A 14256-nucleotide genomic window follows, 5' to 3' on the forward strand; every position below is an offset into this window, starting at 1 on the left:
GTGGCATGGGCGATCCCTGCGCTTCTCCCTCCCTCGGGGACAGCCCGGTCGGTGCCCAGCAGCACGGGGGCAGCAGGAGGGGCTGGCAGTACCCGGGGATGCTCGGGGCTCCTCTTGTTGCCGTGGCAACAGCTGCGGCGAGACGGGGGCGGGGGTCTGGGTGTGATGCAAGTGGCGCGTGACCTCGTGGCCCCCCCGGCCCCTCCTGTGGGTCTGGATTAGCACCCCCGGTTCCCTCCCTCTCCGGTTCCCCCCCTCTCCGGTTCTCGCCACCGATTACCCTCCCCCCGGCTGAAGGGAGGCGGGGGCGGTGCCGGGATTGCCCGCACAGACACACACACACGGGTGGGGCGAGGGGCTGCGTATGCACAGCACATACGTGCACATACGTGCACATGCTCACACTGCTCGCAGGGACGCCCAGCCCACACTGACTGATGAGGGTGAACCTCCCCGCTGCAGGAGAGCCCGTAGGAACCGGGACTCGAGGTGGGGACTGATGTGCCTAGGAGCTGGATGCTGGCCGTTGGGAATCCCACATCTCCTTAGGGACCTCACATAGCCCTGGGAACCCCAAATTCCCCTGGGAGGAGTGAGGCAGCAAAGAAGGAGCCAGAGCCGTGAGGAGCAGACCAACACACTTTATTCCATAATCACAACAGTCAGGATCATTGTTAGCCGAGGTTCTGCAGAGCAAGAGCCAGGCGTGTCACACCCCCAAGATGGGCCCAGATGGGGTCGTCACTGACCCTCGGCTAAAATCCTGTTTCTCCAAGATAACAGACACAGGGATCCTTCACTAACACAACACTACAAAGGTGACCCCGAGCGCTGGCGCCCATCCGCAGGCTGCGCTGGGGCCCCGCCAGCTCCGGGGACCCCCGGCCCACTCGGCCGCCGCCAGGGCAGCTGCTTCCTGAGAGAGGTTTGGTTTATTTTTATTATTTATTATTACTATTATTATTATTATTATTCGCTTTGTCTGGAGTGATGACGGGATGTCGCACGCGCACGCACACACGCTCGCACACGCATGCCAGCCAGCACCGGGCAGCGGGGGCGCAGCGGGATGGGGCCGCACGCTGGGGGGGTCTCTAAGCACTACAACCACACGGCACAGAAAATCCACCACTGTCCACGACGGTTCTCCCTGACAAACACACCCGGCGAGACTCGAGGAGGGGGACAGGGGTGAGGACGGGGACAAAGCGGATGATGTTGTGCTTGCGGCCAGGGCGGGAGACCCCGGCGCTGGCTCCGGTTCTGGCACTGACCCAGAACCTGCTCCTGAGGAAATATTTCGCCTGACAGTCTGTGGAGAGTTCACCCTGGCTCAAGGGTGATGCACAGCACATAGGGGACCACCGGGACCCGTGTCCCCCCTAGGAACGGAAGCTGAGCCCTGAGCTGCAGGGTCATCAAAGCACATGTGTGATGTGAGACCCTCAGTGTGGCCTCAGGCCTTGCTGGTACCTGGGGGCTTTGGCTTCCCCATGGACAGGGATGGAGGACAGATGACTGAGGTGACTGAGGGTGCCCTCCCTGAGAACCCCTGGCCACAGCATGGGTTGGCTGTGCATCCCAAGAAGGCACCGAGGTGCTGGATAAGATCTGTGTGTGTCAGAGAGCTCTGGGGCCGCTGGACCCCACGGGAACCCCAAACCCGGCTCACACGTGGGAGGGGGCTTCAGATGCTCCTGGTGCGGGGCTGCCCAGGGGGTGGGAAGGCAAATTCTGGGAGCAGGCTGCCAGAATCACGACTGTCCCGGCGCTTATTTGGCTTTTCCACCTTTGGGGGCGGGACTGGATCCGGTGGGGGACGGCCGGGGAGGGAGGGGACGCGGAGAAGAGGACGCGCTCTATCCAGGGAACACGTGTCTGATGCGTGATGCCCGCCTGGCTCTGCAGGCTGGCACCCGCACGGGGGTACCGAAACACCGTGGCTAATGCCAACACACACGCACAGCTACCGCTACACACCGACACATCTACACTGCTGATGGCTGACCATCGCGGGTGGCCTCGAGGGGCCCCCAGGGACTGGGCTTGGGGACATCAAGCATCCCTGCAAAGGGCCCGGGTACACACCTCTCCCTGTGCTGCAGTGCCTATCCCTACGGCTGAGCCAGGGCCACCAGCGGCTCCAACAGCAGGGCCAGGCATCTACTCCGAGGCACCCTGGGATGCCAGGACATGGGAGGGGGGATGTCCTTCCCCTGGTCACAGCTCAGTCCAGCCTGACAGCAAAGGGCAGGCACGGGCTAGCCTGTGATTGGGGGAACCGGCAGCCCCAAAACAGGGAGGCAGAGCCCCAGGCAGCGGGTGCTCCGCTGCCGCCAGCACCCTACTGGCAGGGAAGGGTCCGAGGGACCCCCACAAACCCGGAGCCCCTGGGGAATTGGGGTCATGGGGGATTGCAGGGGCTGCTTCAAGCAGCGGTTGCTGCCGAGCCCAGTACAGCTCTTGCAGATGCTGCCAGCCCCAGCCATGACCACATCCCCAGGGATGTGTGGGGTCCCCACCCAGCACAGCTGTACCAGAGCGGAGCCCCTGCCCCCCCAACCAGAGCCTGCGGCAGCTGCCGAGCCAGCACTGCAGCCACGTGCTCCCGGCAATGGGAGGAGGCGGCTGTCGCAGGAAGGAGCCATTAGGAAAAGCAAAGAAAATCCCAGCTGGAGGAGCCGCTGCGGCAGCATCATCCCTGCCAGCATGTCCCTGCTCTTGGCGTGGCTGGCAGCGGAGCCCAGCGTGCTGCTGTGTGGAGGATGCCAGAGCATCACCCACACCCCACACGCCCACCAGCACTGCCTGCAGCTGCTCTTGGACCAGTTTGGGTGGTTGCTTAAAGCAGATTTCCCAAAGCTGCCCTTCCCTGCCACCCTACCCTTCCATGCTACTCGCTGCCATCCCGGCAGCACCACCCACCACAGCTGGGCACGGTGACACCCGGCTCCACAGGCCAAGGTCAGCCAGCCCAGAGCAGGTCCCACACGGGCACAGACTCCAAGGTTAAAATGAGGACTGGCTCCTTAGGGAAGGGCTGGTCCCCATACAGTTTTGGGGTGACCCCAGACACGGGCTCCCTCCATGGCACAGCTTTCCCTGCACAACTGCCTGGCAAAAGAAACAACACAGCCTCCCATGCCCACGTGCTCGTCACGTGTGTGCAACTTCACTCTTCCCAAAGCGAGTGGCGGGGAGCACGCGCCACAGGGAAGGAGACACTGCTGTGGGACACTGAACCCCCCCAGCCAGGGACCTCTCACAAAATAGGGAGTTGGGAAGGGACAGTTTGGCATGGCTTGGCATCCCTCCCCAAGGGCTGCAAAGAGGAAGAGGAGAAGATGGAAGCCATGCGTTCAAATGCAGTCAAAAACCAAACGGAATCAGCCATTCTCCGAGGGATGGGGAAGATGGGGTGGGCACCAAGAGCTGGGGTGGCGTGGATGCTCCTGCTTCCTGGAGAGCAGGAGGGCACACGGTGCTGGCAGAGATGGGAGCGGCCGGGAGCAGCCATGGCTGTCAGCGCCGGGGCCACGGGGGAAAGCGGCCGGGTGTGACAATGAAATCCCGATGAGATGCATTTCACGGGCAAATAACCGCGGTAGGCGGCCACGCGTCCCACGGGCACGAGGCGAGAGTCGGACAGACAGACGGATGGATGGAGAATGGGTGTGTGCAAGGGGGTGGGGGGAGCAGGGGCTCTGCCTTCCAGCAGCTTCAAGGCAAAATACCTGATTCCTGCATGTAAACAGCTGGTTTCGGTTTGTTTGTTTTTGTTTTTTTTGTGGTTGATTTTTTTTTTCCTGGGTTGTTTTTTGATATGACCTGATTGTGGGTGAAAATAAAAATGAGCGTTACCTGCAGAGCGTGGGACTCAGTAGGTAAAGACCAAGTCCGAGATGCTGGACATGAGCCAGTCCCCTGCTATCATCTCCGTCACCTCGGGCGTGCAATAGTCCGGGAACTCGAAGTGCGAGGAGCCTCCCCGCGGGTAGAGGTCGTGGTCCTTGTCGAAGACGGACCAGTCCAGGGCACCACAGGTGGCACTGGCAGGCGCCCGCCCGGTCATGACCCCCAGCAGCTCTTCCTCCAGCTCCTCGTCGGAGCTGAAGGAAGAGGGAGGGGACCCAGCCGACATGGGAGAGGGGGACCCGCTCTCTGGGGACCTCCCTGGCTCCGGGCAGGGTGTGGTAGGGCTCAGGGGTGCAGGGGGCTCCTGGGGGCTGTTCTGCCCATCGGGTGCTGGGTGCCAGGCAGCCGTGCCAGGCACCACAGGGCTGTCCTCAGCGGGCATCTCTGGTGCGGGCTCCTGCGGGGTGTCGGGGCCGGTGGGCAGCTTAGCGGGCTGCCTGCGGCTGGCAGAGACACGGCCCAACACGGAGGGTTTGATCTTCACTGGGAGCCGGGGGCGGGCTGCTCCGGTGCCCACCTTGCCCTTTTTCCGAGGTCGGTACTTGTAGTCGGGGTAGTCAGCCATGTGCTTGAGACGCAGGCGCTCGGCCTCCCTGACAAAGGGGATCTTCTCGGAGTCGTGGAGGAGCTGCCAGCGCCGACCCAGGCGCTTGGAGATCTCAGCGTTGTGCATGTCGGGCCACTGGTCCATGATCTTGCGGCGCTCGTGCTGGGACCACACCATGAAGGCGTTCATGGGCCGCTTGATGTGCCCGCTCGGCGTCTTGCACCAGGCGGGCTCGGTGTCACGGGCGGGCAGCGGGGCGCAGGGCTCTCGCCGAGCCTCCGCGCCCCGGCCCCGGGCGCCGCGCTGCACCATCCCGGAGCCGGGTACCCCACCGCCGCCTCCGCCTCTTCCTCCTCCCCTCCGGCCGCCGCCTCCCTGCCCGCCGCCGCTACGCGCCGCGCCGCGCCGCCCCCATTGTGCGGCGCGGGCGGTGGCGGGGCGGGGCGCAGGCGGCCGCGACGGGGCCCGGGGGCGCACGGCGGGGCCGGCTCCGCCGGGGCGGCGGCCGCGGAAATGCTCTGGAAGGGCCCTGGGATGTCCCGGTGGTCTCCGGCTCCGAGATGCTCTGTAGCGGTCCTGTCTCGGAATGCTCTGCACCGGTCCGAGGATGCTCCGGAATGCTCTGTAGCACCTCGAGGATGCTCGGTACCGGTCTGAGGATGCTCCGGGATGCTCTGTAGCACCTCGAGGATGCTCGGTACCGGTCTGAGGATGCTCCGGGACGCTCCGTACCGTCTCGTGGATGCTCCGCACCAACCCGGGGATGTTCGGCGCCGGCCCGAGGATGTTTCCGGGATGCTCTGTACCGGCTCGGGGATGTTCTGCACTGCCCGGGGACGCTGCACGCCGTGAGGGCTCCGCCCCGGGGTTGCTCCTCTCCCCGCCGCCCTGGTGATGCCTCCCCGTTTAAATCGGCAGATGCTTCGGTCGAGAAAGGTGTAGGATGGCTGCGGCGGGTCCGGGTGCGGGTCGGGGGTGCGCGGGGGCGGTACGGGCAGCCCGGGAGCCGCACGCCCCTCGGTGCCGCTCTTATAGACACCGCCGCCCCCGGTAAACACCGCCGCGCCGGGTCTGTCAATGGAGGGCCCCGCCCCCCGCTGCCCATTGGTCGCGGGACGGGGGGGCAGATCCCGCTCAGCCAATGGGCGCCCGCCGAGAGGGGTTGCTGGAGAGAATGGCAGGCGGCACGCCCCGGTACCCCCGGTACCGCCCGGCACGCCCCGGTACCCCGGTACTCCCCGGTACGCCCCCCGCTACACACGGCACACGCCCCGCTACCCCCCGCTAGCCCGGCACACTGATGCCCCCGATACCGCCCGCACGGCAACGCGGCAGCTACCGCGACCCGAGCAGCACAGAACACCGGTGACACCCCGGTGACACCCGGTGCCTTCAGACAAGCATCCCGGTACGCCGGTACCTCTCTGCGCCCTCAGGCACCCGCCCGAGGATGCTCCGGCTCTTGCCAGTAACCCGCTGCTCCCCCGCTCTAGGCACCCCGATGTCCCCGGTGACCCTGACATCCGCACCCTCGGGAGCACCCACACCCCTCGCGGTTCGCCGGCAGCCTGTGCATGGGTCTGACCGGCCGGAACACCGAGTATCAACCCGGAATGCTGCGCTTAAACCCTGCCCTGCCGGCCCAGCGGGCTCCTGGGACACCCGCTGCTCCCTGTGGTCCGGGCAGAGCCCCAGGCCGCTCACTAGGACTTGCACCGCTCGGCACCACGCGTTGTGGGAACCCCGACGCCTTAGAGGACACGTCCCCGCCACCCATTCCAGCGGCGTCTCCCCGTGTCTCGGTCCCCGGCGGGGACGGGAGCGCCGGGCGGGGAACGCGCAGCCCACGAGGCGGACACGCGGCCCCCCGGTGCCAGGAGTGGGGCCACGCCCCTCCCGGCCAGGCCCCTTCCCCTCCGCTGGGCGGCACCAATGGGGCGGCGGCGGCGCCGCTGTTGCCCCGGTGACCGCGGGCTGCCCGCCGGGGGCCGCGCCCCATTGGCTGTCGCCTCCGGGCGCGGGCCCGCCGGGGGCCGCGCCCATTGGCTGCGCCGCCGCCGCCAGTTGCTGTGGTGACAGGGAGCGCGCGGGGCCGTGCCCGGCCTGACCGGGCACCGCGCCTGACCGGGCGCCGCGCCTAACCGGGCACCGCTCCTAACCAGGCACCGCGACTGACCGGGCACCGCGACTGGCCGGGCACCGCGGCTGACCGGGCACCGCGCCTAACCGGGCAACGCGCCTAACCGGGCACCGCGGCTGACCGGGCACCGCGCCTGACCGGGCACCGCGACTGACCGGGCACCGCTCCTAACCAGGCACCGCGACTGACCGGGCGCCGCGACTGACCGTCACCGCGGCTGACGGGCACCGTGGCTGACCGGGCACTGCGGGCTGCCGCCGTCCTGCGCTCTGAGCAGGAGCTGTGGCCTGTCCCGACCCTGCCGGCTGCCCCGACATTGCGGCCAGCCGGGACACCGAGGCCCTTCCCTCGCTCCGGCCCGGCCCGCAGCCCCAGGCGCTGCCCACGCCGTCCCGGAGCCGCGCTGCGCGGGGACCACGCAGTTCCCCACCGCGGCTTTGCACCGGGACTGCGGGTGGAGCCTCCCCGAGCCCTTCCCGCTCGGTACAGCCGGAGCTCATGCCCGACACGCGTCACCCGCATGGCCCTGGCACGGAGCACCTGCTTGGCCGCTCCCAAGCACCTCCGGCGGGTGCGCATTAGCACGGAACGCCCGTGGGGTCGAGCAGCTCTGCGGGCCCGGAGGCGGCTGCCCATCCCCGCTGGTCCCGTGCACCGGGCCCGCCTCTACCGCAAGCAGCCCGGGGCCAGTCCCGCCGAACTGCTCGGGGTGCCACAGCTGCTTCCAGTCCCGGACACCCAGACCCCTCCCGGTGATCCCGTCCCGGTGATCCCGTCCCGGTGACCCCGTCCCGGTGACCCCGTCCCGGTGACCCCGTCCCGGTGACCCCGTCCCGGTGCGGTGCCGGGGCGGAGCCGGCAGGGGGCGAACCTTCCGCCCGTTCCCGTGAGCTTGGGCCCCGCCCGGTCCCCGAGGCCGCTGTTGCCGTGGGGACCCGCTCGGGTTACGGGGGCCACGGGGCATCCCCAGCGGCCTTAGCGAAGAGGGGTCCCCGGAGGGGAGATGGGGCCCGGGGGTCCCCGGCGGGCAGAGGATGGGGAAGGATCAATGGGATGTAGGGGTGTCCCAGGAGGCACAGAAGCTGCCAAATGGACAAAGAGCGAGCCGGGAGGGGTTCCCCATCGGCAGCAGTGTCACCCCTGCAACAGCCTGCTAAATCCATTCCTCCATACTGTCCCTGGCTCCAGCTGGAAGCTGGAGCACCACTCTGCTTCCCAGAGCCACTCCTGTGCGCAGTGGCACCAGGCACGGTGACAGATTCCTCCGTGCTGCCAGTGCAAGCAGCAGTGCCTGAGGGTAAGGTCAGGGATGGTGCAAGAGGACATTTCCCAGCTCTGAGGAATGAGCAGTGACTGGATTTCTCCCTGTGCAGAGAATGAAGGCAGTGGTGCAGACCTGCTGTCAGAACTGGCTGGACACAGCGAGGGCAGAACTCCAGGAGATAGAAAAAACAATGGAAAATAATCTGGGAAGCTAGTTGCTCACATCACTGTGAAATGAGTCTGTACAGTCATGTTACCTTTTGCTTTCCATCCTGGCTAAAGACAGTGTTGATCTTATAAATGTCAAACAATTCCATTTCTGAGAATGAATCCCATTTGCCCTGTGGGGATGATCTTCCCATCAGCCTGCCAGGAGGGAGAGAGCCCTGTGACAAAAGGCAACCTGTGCTCAGGGGGGGAATCTGCTCACAGGATCATTCCTCCCTGGTGTATCCCAGCTCCTGCCTCCTCCCCCGGGTGCACACAGGGCTTATTTTTCCTGAAAACATCACCCTGTTGGGCAGACACTCACTGAGCAGAGCAGCAGTGGTGTGGGTACTGAGGGTGGCTGGATCTCCTGCACCAGGGTCTCGGTTTTAGCTGGAAGACAGGTATGGCTGTAGCTACGGAGGCACGAGCTGAAGGAGAAGGAAAGCCTGGAACATGTCAGGAGGGAGGAGACGAGTGGCTGTGTGATAGATTAGTGGAACTTAATTTTTTTTCTGTTAAAAAAAAAAAAAAAGATAAAAAAGGGGAATTAATTAGCCTCAGCAGCTGGTGGGGCTGGGGTTACTGCGGGTGGATGGGAGAAGAGTTAAAAATAGCAGGAAGGGCCCAAGTGGAAAGTTTCTGTAACATCACAAGTCAGGCATTTGGTGCTTACCCGCCCTGACAGGCGGGAGCCTGTGCCAGAGCCCTCTCCACCATCCTCAGCCCTTTCCCACTGACCTCCCTGCAACTTTTCACACGACATCACCAGCCCTCCGTTTTGCTAATTAACCCTTTGCATCCAGACACTGGACTTGCGTCTTGAAAGAACAAAATAAACCACAAATTTCTCATCCTGGGAATGTGAGCGTGCAGAGGAGCACAGTGCTTGTGCTGGCCCTCCCTCGGTCCCTGCATGTTGCTGGCAGTGTGCGAAACCCAGAGGAGCTGTAAACCCCCCTGTATTCATTCCCATCTGCATTTCAGCTTCCCCTCCTTAAAAATCCTCCTGTTTCCAGAGGCCCTGGATTTCACCAGTAGGTCTGAGCCCTATGCTGGGACACTCTGGATGCACAGTTTGTCCTCTGTTGAGACGGAGATGGATGAGGCAGCTCTGAGCAAGCCCAGCTTGCCGCACTTGTCCCCACTGCGAGAAAGCAGATGTACCTGGCTGCTCCAACAGGCTTTCTCTGCTTCTGTTTGTCTTTCAGGATTGATAATGAGAACAGCTGAATTCATTCCTTCTCCCTCTCAGAGCTGCTCTGGGAAGGCTGGCAAGAGCTGAGCCTGCCATACAGAGCGTGGTCTGAGTGTGGTGGAGCAGGGCTTGGGATGGAACCGATTTTGGTGTTTGGCAGAGTGGTCAGTGACTGTGGCAGACCATGAGGCATGAAAAAAATACTGCTGGGTTGACTGGAGGTCAGGTTTGGCTCTGGTATTACACTAAACAGGAGCTGGGCACTACCTTCACCTGGTTTAAAAGAGTTTCCCTCTTCCCCTAGCTGCTTGCAAGGTCCTGGGTCCCAGAACAAGCATCTGGGCTGACCCCACTGAAAGCCAGTGCAGGACTCTGGGGACATAGAGAGGGTGGCACAGCTGACACAAGACGGGCTTCCCTCCATCATTGTGGCCCTGATGCCATGCAGGGAATGGGACACTTCTGAGCACAGAACATCTGAGCAGTCACCCTGCTCCTGCTTCTGCTCCTTTTCATACCGAGACAGCCAAAGCACAGTGCTTTATTCCCCCTCTGTGCTTTGGGCCTCCTAACTCTCCTCTCTCTCAGCTCCATGCTGGGTTAGTGAGGTGGTCCCCAGCATTCCCACCAAGGAGGTGTCGCTCATCTGATGCCAGCCCCTTTCTCAGTGCCTGGAGTGGCCAGGCTTGGATGCAGTGCTGAGCTGACTTCATTGTCTTCAGCTCTTCTTCCCCCCAGTCCTGCTTAGCACCTTGGGCATTTGCTGATGTGGTTTTATGGCACAATAAAGGTGTTACTGTCATTCCTGCCCGCCCCATGCTGTGCTTGGATCATGGGGAATGTCCTGGGACCAGCCCTGGTGTCGCGAGGCTCTGCCAGTATATTCCAGTGTGGGTGGACTGGTGACCCAGTGTAGGCTCAGAACAGTGCCCACATTGGGACACTTTGGGACACTGCTGCCAGTGTCCCAAAGGAAAGGTTCAGATAAAAACAGCTCCTGCTATTGCCCGTGCCAGTAGAGCCCCAGCCTTGTATTCCATCACTGCATCTTGGAGACAGAGCTGCACAGCTGGGCTCCAGGCTTCTAGGTCCTGAAAAACACATCTTCCTCTGGGCAGGGCAGGGCAGGGCAGGACCGGACCGGGTTCGGTTCGCTCCTTCCTTGGTGGAACCGAGCCAAGGGGCGGCAACCCCACGGCAGAGAACCGGGGTGACGCTGTTCCTTCCACACAGAATCGGAGCGCCGTGGAGCCTCCGCCCGCGGCAGCGCATCCCGCAGCATCCCGATGTAACCGCTGCTCCCCATGACCGAGGCACGGGGCCCGGGGGAATTCGCCGTTCCCTGGCACCGCAAGCCCCGAGGGGACCTCGGGGACCGGGACGGGGCGGCTGGGCCGGACCGAGGCCAGTGCGGGCGGGGGTGTGTCTGGCGGGGAGGGATCGGAGCGAACAGGGGCTCCACCTCCCTGAGCTTAAAGCCCGGGGCGGACGGCGGTACGGGTGTCCCGGGAAAGTTGTGCCCGAGTTGCCATCGCCTCGGAGCGGCTCCGGGAGCTCCCTAACCCTAACCCTTCGCGGGGACACCCGCTCCCCCGCCCACCCTACGGCCCCCTGCCCTCGGTGCCGGTGATGACCCTGAACACGCAGCCCGGGAGCAGGAGCCCGCTGCGGCGGAGGGCCAGCACCCCGCTCCCGCGGCCGGGTGGCTCTGGGGCCACTTCGCGGGGTGGGACCTGTCACCCCCAGCTCGGCCACACCGCCTCCGAGCCGGGCAGCAGGGCCCGAGGCAGCTCCCCGAGCCTCAGGGAGCCCCGGTACCGAGTGGTGCTGCTGGGTGACCCCGGAGTGGGGAAGACCAGCCTGGTCAACCTCTTCGCCGGCGTCCAGGAGAGGGACCTGCTGGAGCAGCACGGAGGTGGGTGTCTGGCGGGGGGATCTGCTGCAAGGCCACCTGCGGGGCAGCCTGTGATGGGACAAACCCGTGTGCGAGGCGGAGAGGAGCCCCGGGACGCGGCTGTCTGGGAAGCGCGGCACTGACCGAGCTCTTCTGGTGTCCCGCAGGGGCCGCGTACGAGCGCAGGCTGACCGTGGATGGCGAGGAGACCACGCTGGTGGTGTTGGACACCTGGGAGCCAGAGCAGAGGGTACAGCGGGGCTGGGTTGGAGTGAGCTGCGTGAGCCAGGATGTGCCGGGGGCATTGTACGGGCACAAGTGCTGTCTTGGGGCCTCTGAGGGATTTGAAGGGCAACCTGGGGCCCTCCTGTCCATGTCTAGGGCTCACCAATGTGGAGCACGGGATACACACTGGACAAGACATGCTGGGGTTACATCTCTGCCCAGCTCTGTGCCCACCCTCCCCAGGCATGGGAGGCTGCCCGCTGTGTTCTCACTGGTGTGGGTTCTTATATGATATCCCACTTCAAAATGCTTTGAAATGGTTTGGGAATGGGGCCGAAGGATCCATGGGTAAATCCATGAGTCAGTATCACCAGCCAGAACACTTTAACGGACAGAACGGTGCCCCCAAGAGCCTGGCATAGGGCATTCCCCATGAGGTATCTCCTGGGCAGAAATACCAGTGCTGCTGTCACTGCCTCCCTGCAAACACCTCCCTCCTTCCCTTCATTCCAGGCCCCTGCACTCCCGTAGGTGCCACCAAGCAGTGAGTCCCTGGGAGCGGGGATGGAGTCAGTGCCCAAGCTGTGGACAGGAGTGCAGCACCCACATGGACTGATGCTGTATTTGGCACTTACCTGCACTGCCCAGAGATGCCCCAGCACAGTAACAGCCCGGCAATGGCCCCTTTTTCTCCACTCTGGCTTATTTCCACACGGCCCAGCAGTGCCTGCATCATGCAGGGTGCAGTACCCACCACACTGTCCCAGGGCATCCCCAGGGGATTCAGTCTCACCTCCTCACACCAAGATGAGCCCACAGCCCCAGTTTGTTGTGGATAGAGAGGAAAGCACCCAGACACTCCCCTCAAAATCAAGAGCTTTTAATCTGCATTTAATTAATAGGGTAACACATCTGTTCTCCACAGTGTGGGGGCTGGTGGGGTGCGCTGATGAGTTCCATCAGTTCCAGGGTGCTCTTCTGTCCCCTGGAAGTGGTCATGGCCACGGGTTGGTGACATCTCATTCCCCATGTGGTGATAGGGTGAGGAGAGCCAGCGCCGTAGCCACTGCCTGCAGATAGGGAACGCCTACATCATCGTTTACTCTGTCACTGACCGGGACAGCTTCGAGAGTGCCTCAGAGCTGCGCATCCAACTGCGCCGCGCGCGCCAGGCTGAGGACATCCCCATCATCCTGGTGGGGAACAAAACTGACCTGGTGCGGTGCCGTGAGGTGTCTGAGGAAGGTGAGTAGGGGGTGAAGGTTCTGGCTGGTAGAGACCCCTCCGGGGGCTCCATGCCCAGCTGCTTCCCCCACATCTATGCCCTTGTCCCTGGACGTGCAGCTGCTGCCGTGCAAGTGGCAGTGCCCGTCCCACAGTACTTGGGGTGCTAGCAGGGCTATGCCCCCTCCCTGCTCTTCTCTTGCAGAGGGCCAGGCCTGCGCCGCCGTCTTCGACTGCAAGTTCATTGAGACCTCGGCAGCTCTGCAGCACAACGTGGCCGAGCTCTTCGAGGGGGTGGTGCGGCAGATCCGCCTGCGCCAAGGGGGCAAAAAGTCCCACCTGCACCCCACGCCTGGCCAGAAGCACAAGGAGAGCTTCACCAGCAGAGCCCGGCACTTCCTCGACAGGCTGGTGGCCAGGAACAGCAGCAAAGTGGCCCTCAAAGTCCGTTCCAAGTCCTGCCACGACCTGTCTGTGCTCTGAGAACCACGGTCCTGTCCCTCCACACATGCCAGCTGGGAGTCTGCTGTCTGCCAGCAGTGTGGCCAGTGGCTCTGTGGAGAGCTCAGACAGGGCTGGAGTGAAGCTGAGGATGTGGAGCTGTTTTTACTGGTGCTGAGGGATGCAAAAGTGCTCTGGATCCAGCCACTCCCCTCCAGGAGAGGGGGTAAGTGGGACCAGGTCCATGGAATGGAGGACAGGATGGGTACCTGAACTTGGGGTGGTGAGATTTTGGATCACAACTGCTCCTGCAGAGCCAGAGGTGAGTGGTAGCTGTGCCCCAGAGCAGGGCTGGAGGCTACCAGGAGTGTGGCAGGTCCCGCTCGCAGCACCATCCTTTGCAGGGCAGCAAGGACATTGTCCACCTTGGACAGCCTGGAGCCTGGCTGGGAAGAGGGGGCAGGGGAGCACCAGTGGCATCACCTGGCACCCTGGTCCTGCTGTGCCAGGGCTTTGTGCCATGTCTCACTGGCACCAGTGTTTCTGTGCTCTCTCTGTACTGGTGTGATGGGGAAACCCTTGATCTGCAGAATAAACCGCATCAGAGAGGTGCTGTTCTCTGCTGGGTCCCTGCCCTGGGGAGCCACATCCCAGAGCCACATGGTTGGACTGGAGCTCTGTTCCTTGCCTATGGCCAGGGCTGAGGATCTGCTTCCTGCTCTAGCCAGGCCTCGGCTGGCTTCTCCATTCGCTGGAGTATCTTGGGGCAGGGAGAGCCTCTGTCCAGAGCTTCCTTCAGCCACCCTTGGTGGAGGTCCCAATTCCTCACCCAGTGGTCCAGCATCATCCCCTGTGAAGGCCCCTGCATTTCCCAACTCTGGAAAAGCCACTGGGAAGGGCTGAGCTCTGCTGAGCTGCATGGTTAAAGCCCCTGAGCACCGTGGGAGCCACAGCCTGGGCAGGCAGCCGGGCGCTTGGTGGCTCCTGGTGCCCCAGGAAGGGGCAGGGAGCAGGAGCCGAGCAGAATGGCACAGCCAGGAAGGGACGTGCTTGGCTGCAGCAAGCAGGGAGTGACCCTGGGCACCCAGGGAGGCGATGCTGGAGCTGTGTGGGCTTTGCCTGTTGTTTTTAGGCTGTGCTGCTATCCAGCAGCTGGGATTCCATAGGGGAACCTGCTTAGCATCTCAGGCCCGATGCCAGGG

At 63.5% G+C, this 14256-nt stretch overlaps 2 protein-coding genes across 2 annotated transcripts; one reads left to right on the forward strand and one right to left on the reverse strand.

The window, feature by feature from the left end:
- Positions 1–626: 626 nt before the first annotated feature.
- Positions 627–4774, reverse strand: SOX12 (SRY-box transcription factor 12). Its single transcript, XM_040079818.1, has one exon. It carries the CDS (start codon positions 4772–4774, stop codon positions 3878–3880), a length of 897 nt encoding a protein of 298 aa, XP_039935752.1. The 3' UTR covers positions 627–3877.
- A 5976-nt stretch (positions 4775–10750) lies between these two features.
- On the forward strand, positions 10751–13658 carry REM1 (RRAD and GEM like GTPase 1). The gene is made up of 4 exons (XM_040079819.1): positions 10751–11185; positions 11332–11414; positions 12430–12634; positions 12819–13658. Exons 1-4 carry the CDS (start codon positions 10900–10902, stop codon positions 13094–13096), a joined length of 852 nt encoding a protein of 283 aa, XP_039935753.1. The 5' UTR covers positions 10751–10899; the 3' UTR covers positions 13097–13658.
- The last annotated feature ends 598 nt before the right edge of the window (positions 13659–14256 follow it).

Source organism: Hirundo rustica, chromosome 16, assembly GCF_015227805.2.
Source record: "Hirundo rustica isolate bHirRus1 chromosome 16, bHirRus1.pri.v3, whole genome shotgun sequence".
NCBI classification, from domain to species: domain Eukaryota; kingdom Metazoa; phylum Chordata; class Aves; order Passeriformes; family Hirundinidae; genus Hirundo; species Hirundo rustica.

Coding starts and splice junctions, on each gene's coding strand:
- REM1 (XM_040079819.1), top strand. CDS start 10,900: ATGACCCTGAACACGCAGCCCGGGAGCAGGAGCCCGCTGCGGCGGAGG. Junction 11,186..11,331: donor CCTGCTGGAGCAGCACGGAG/GTGGGTGTCTGG, acceptor GGTGTCCCGCAG/GGGCCGCGTACGAGCGCAGG. Junction 11,415..12,429: donor CCTGGGAGCCAGAGCAGAGG/GTACAGCGGGGC, acceptor ATGTGGTGATAG/GGTGAGGAGAGCCAGCGCCG.
- SOX12 (XM_040079818.1), bottom strand. CDS start 4,774: ATGGTGCAGCGCGGCGCCCGGGGCCGGGGCGCGGAGGCTCGGCGAGAG.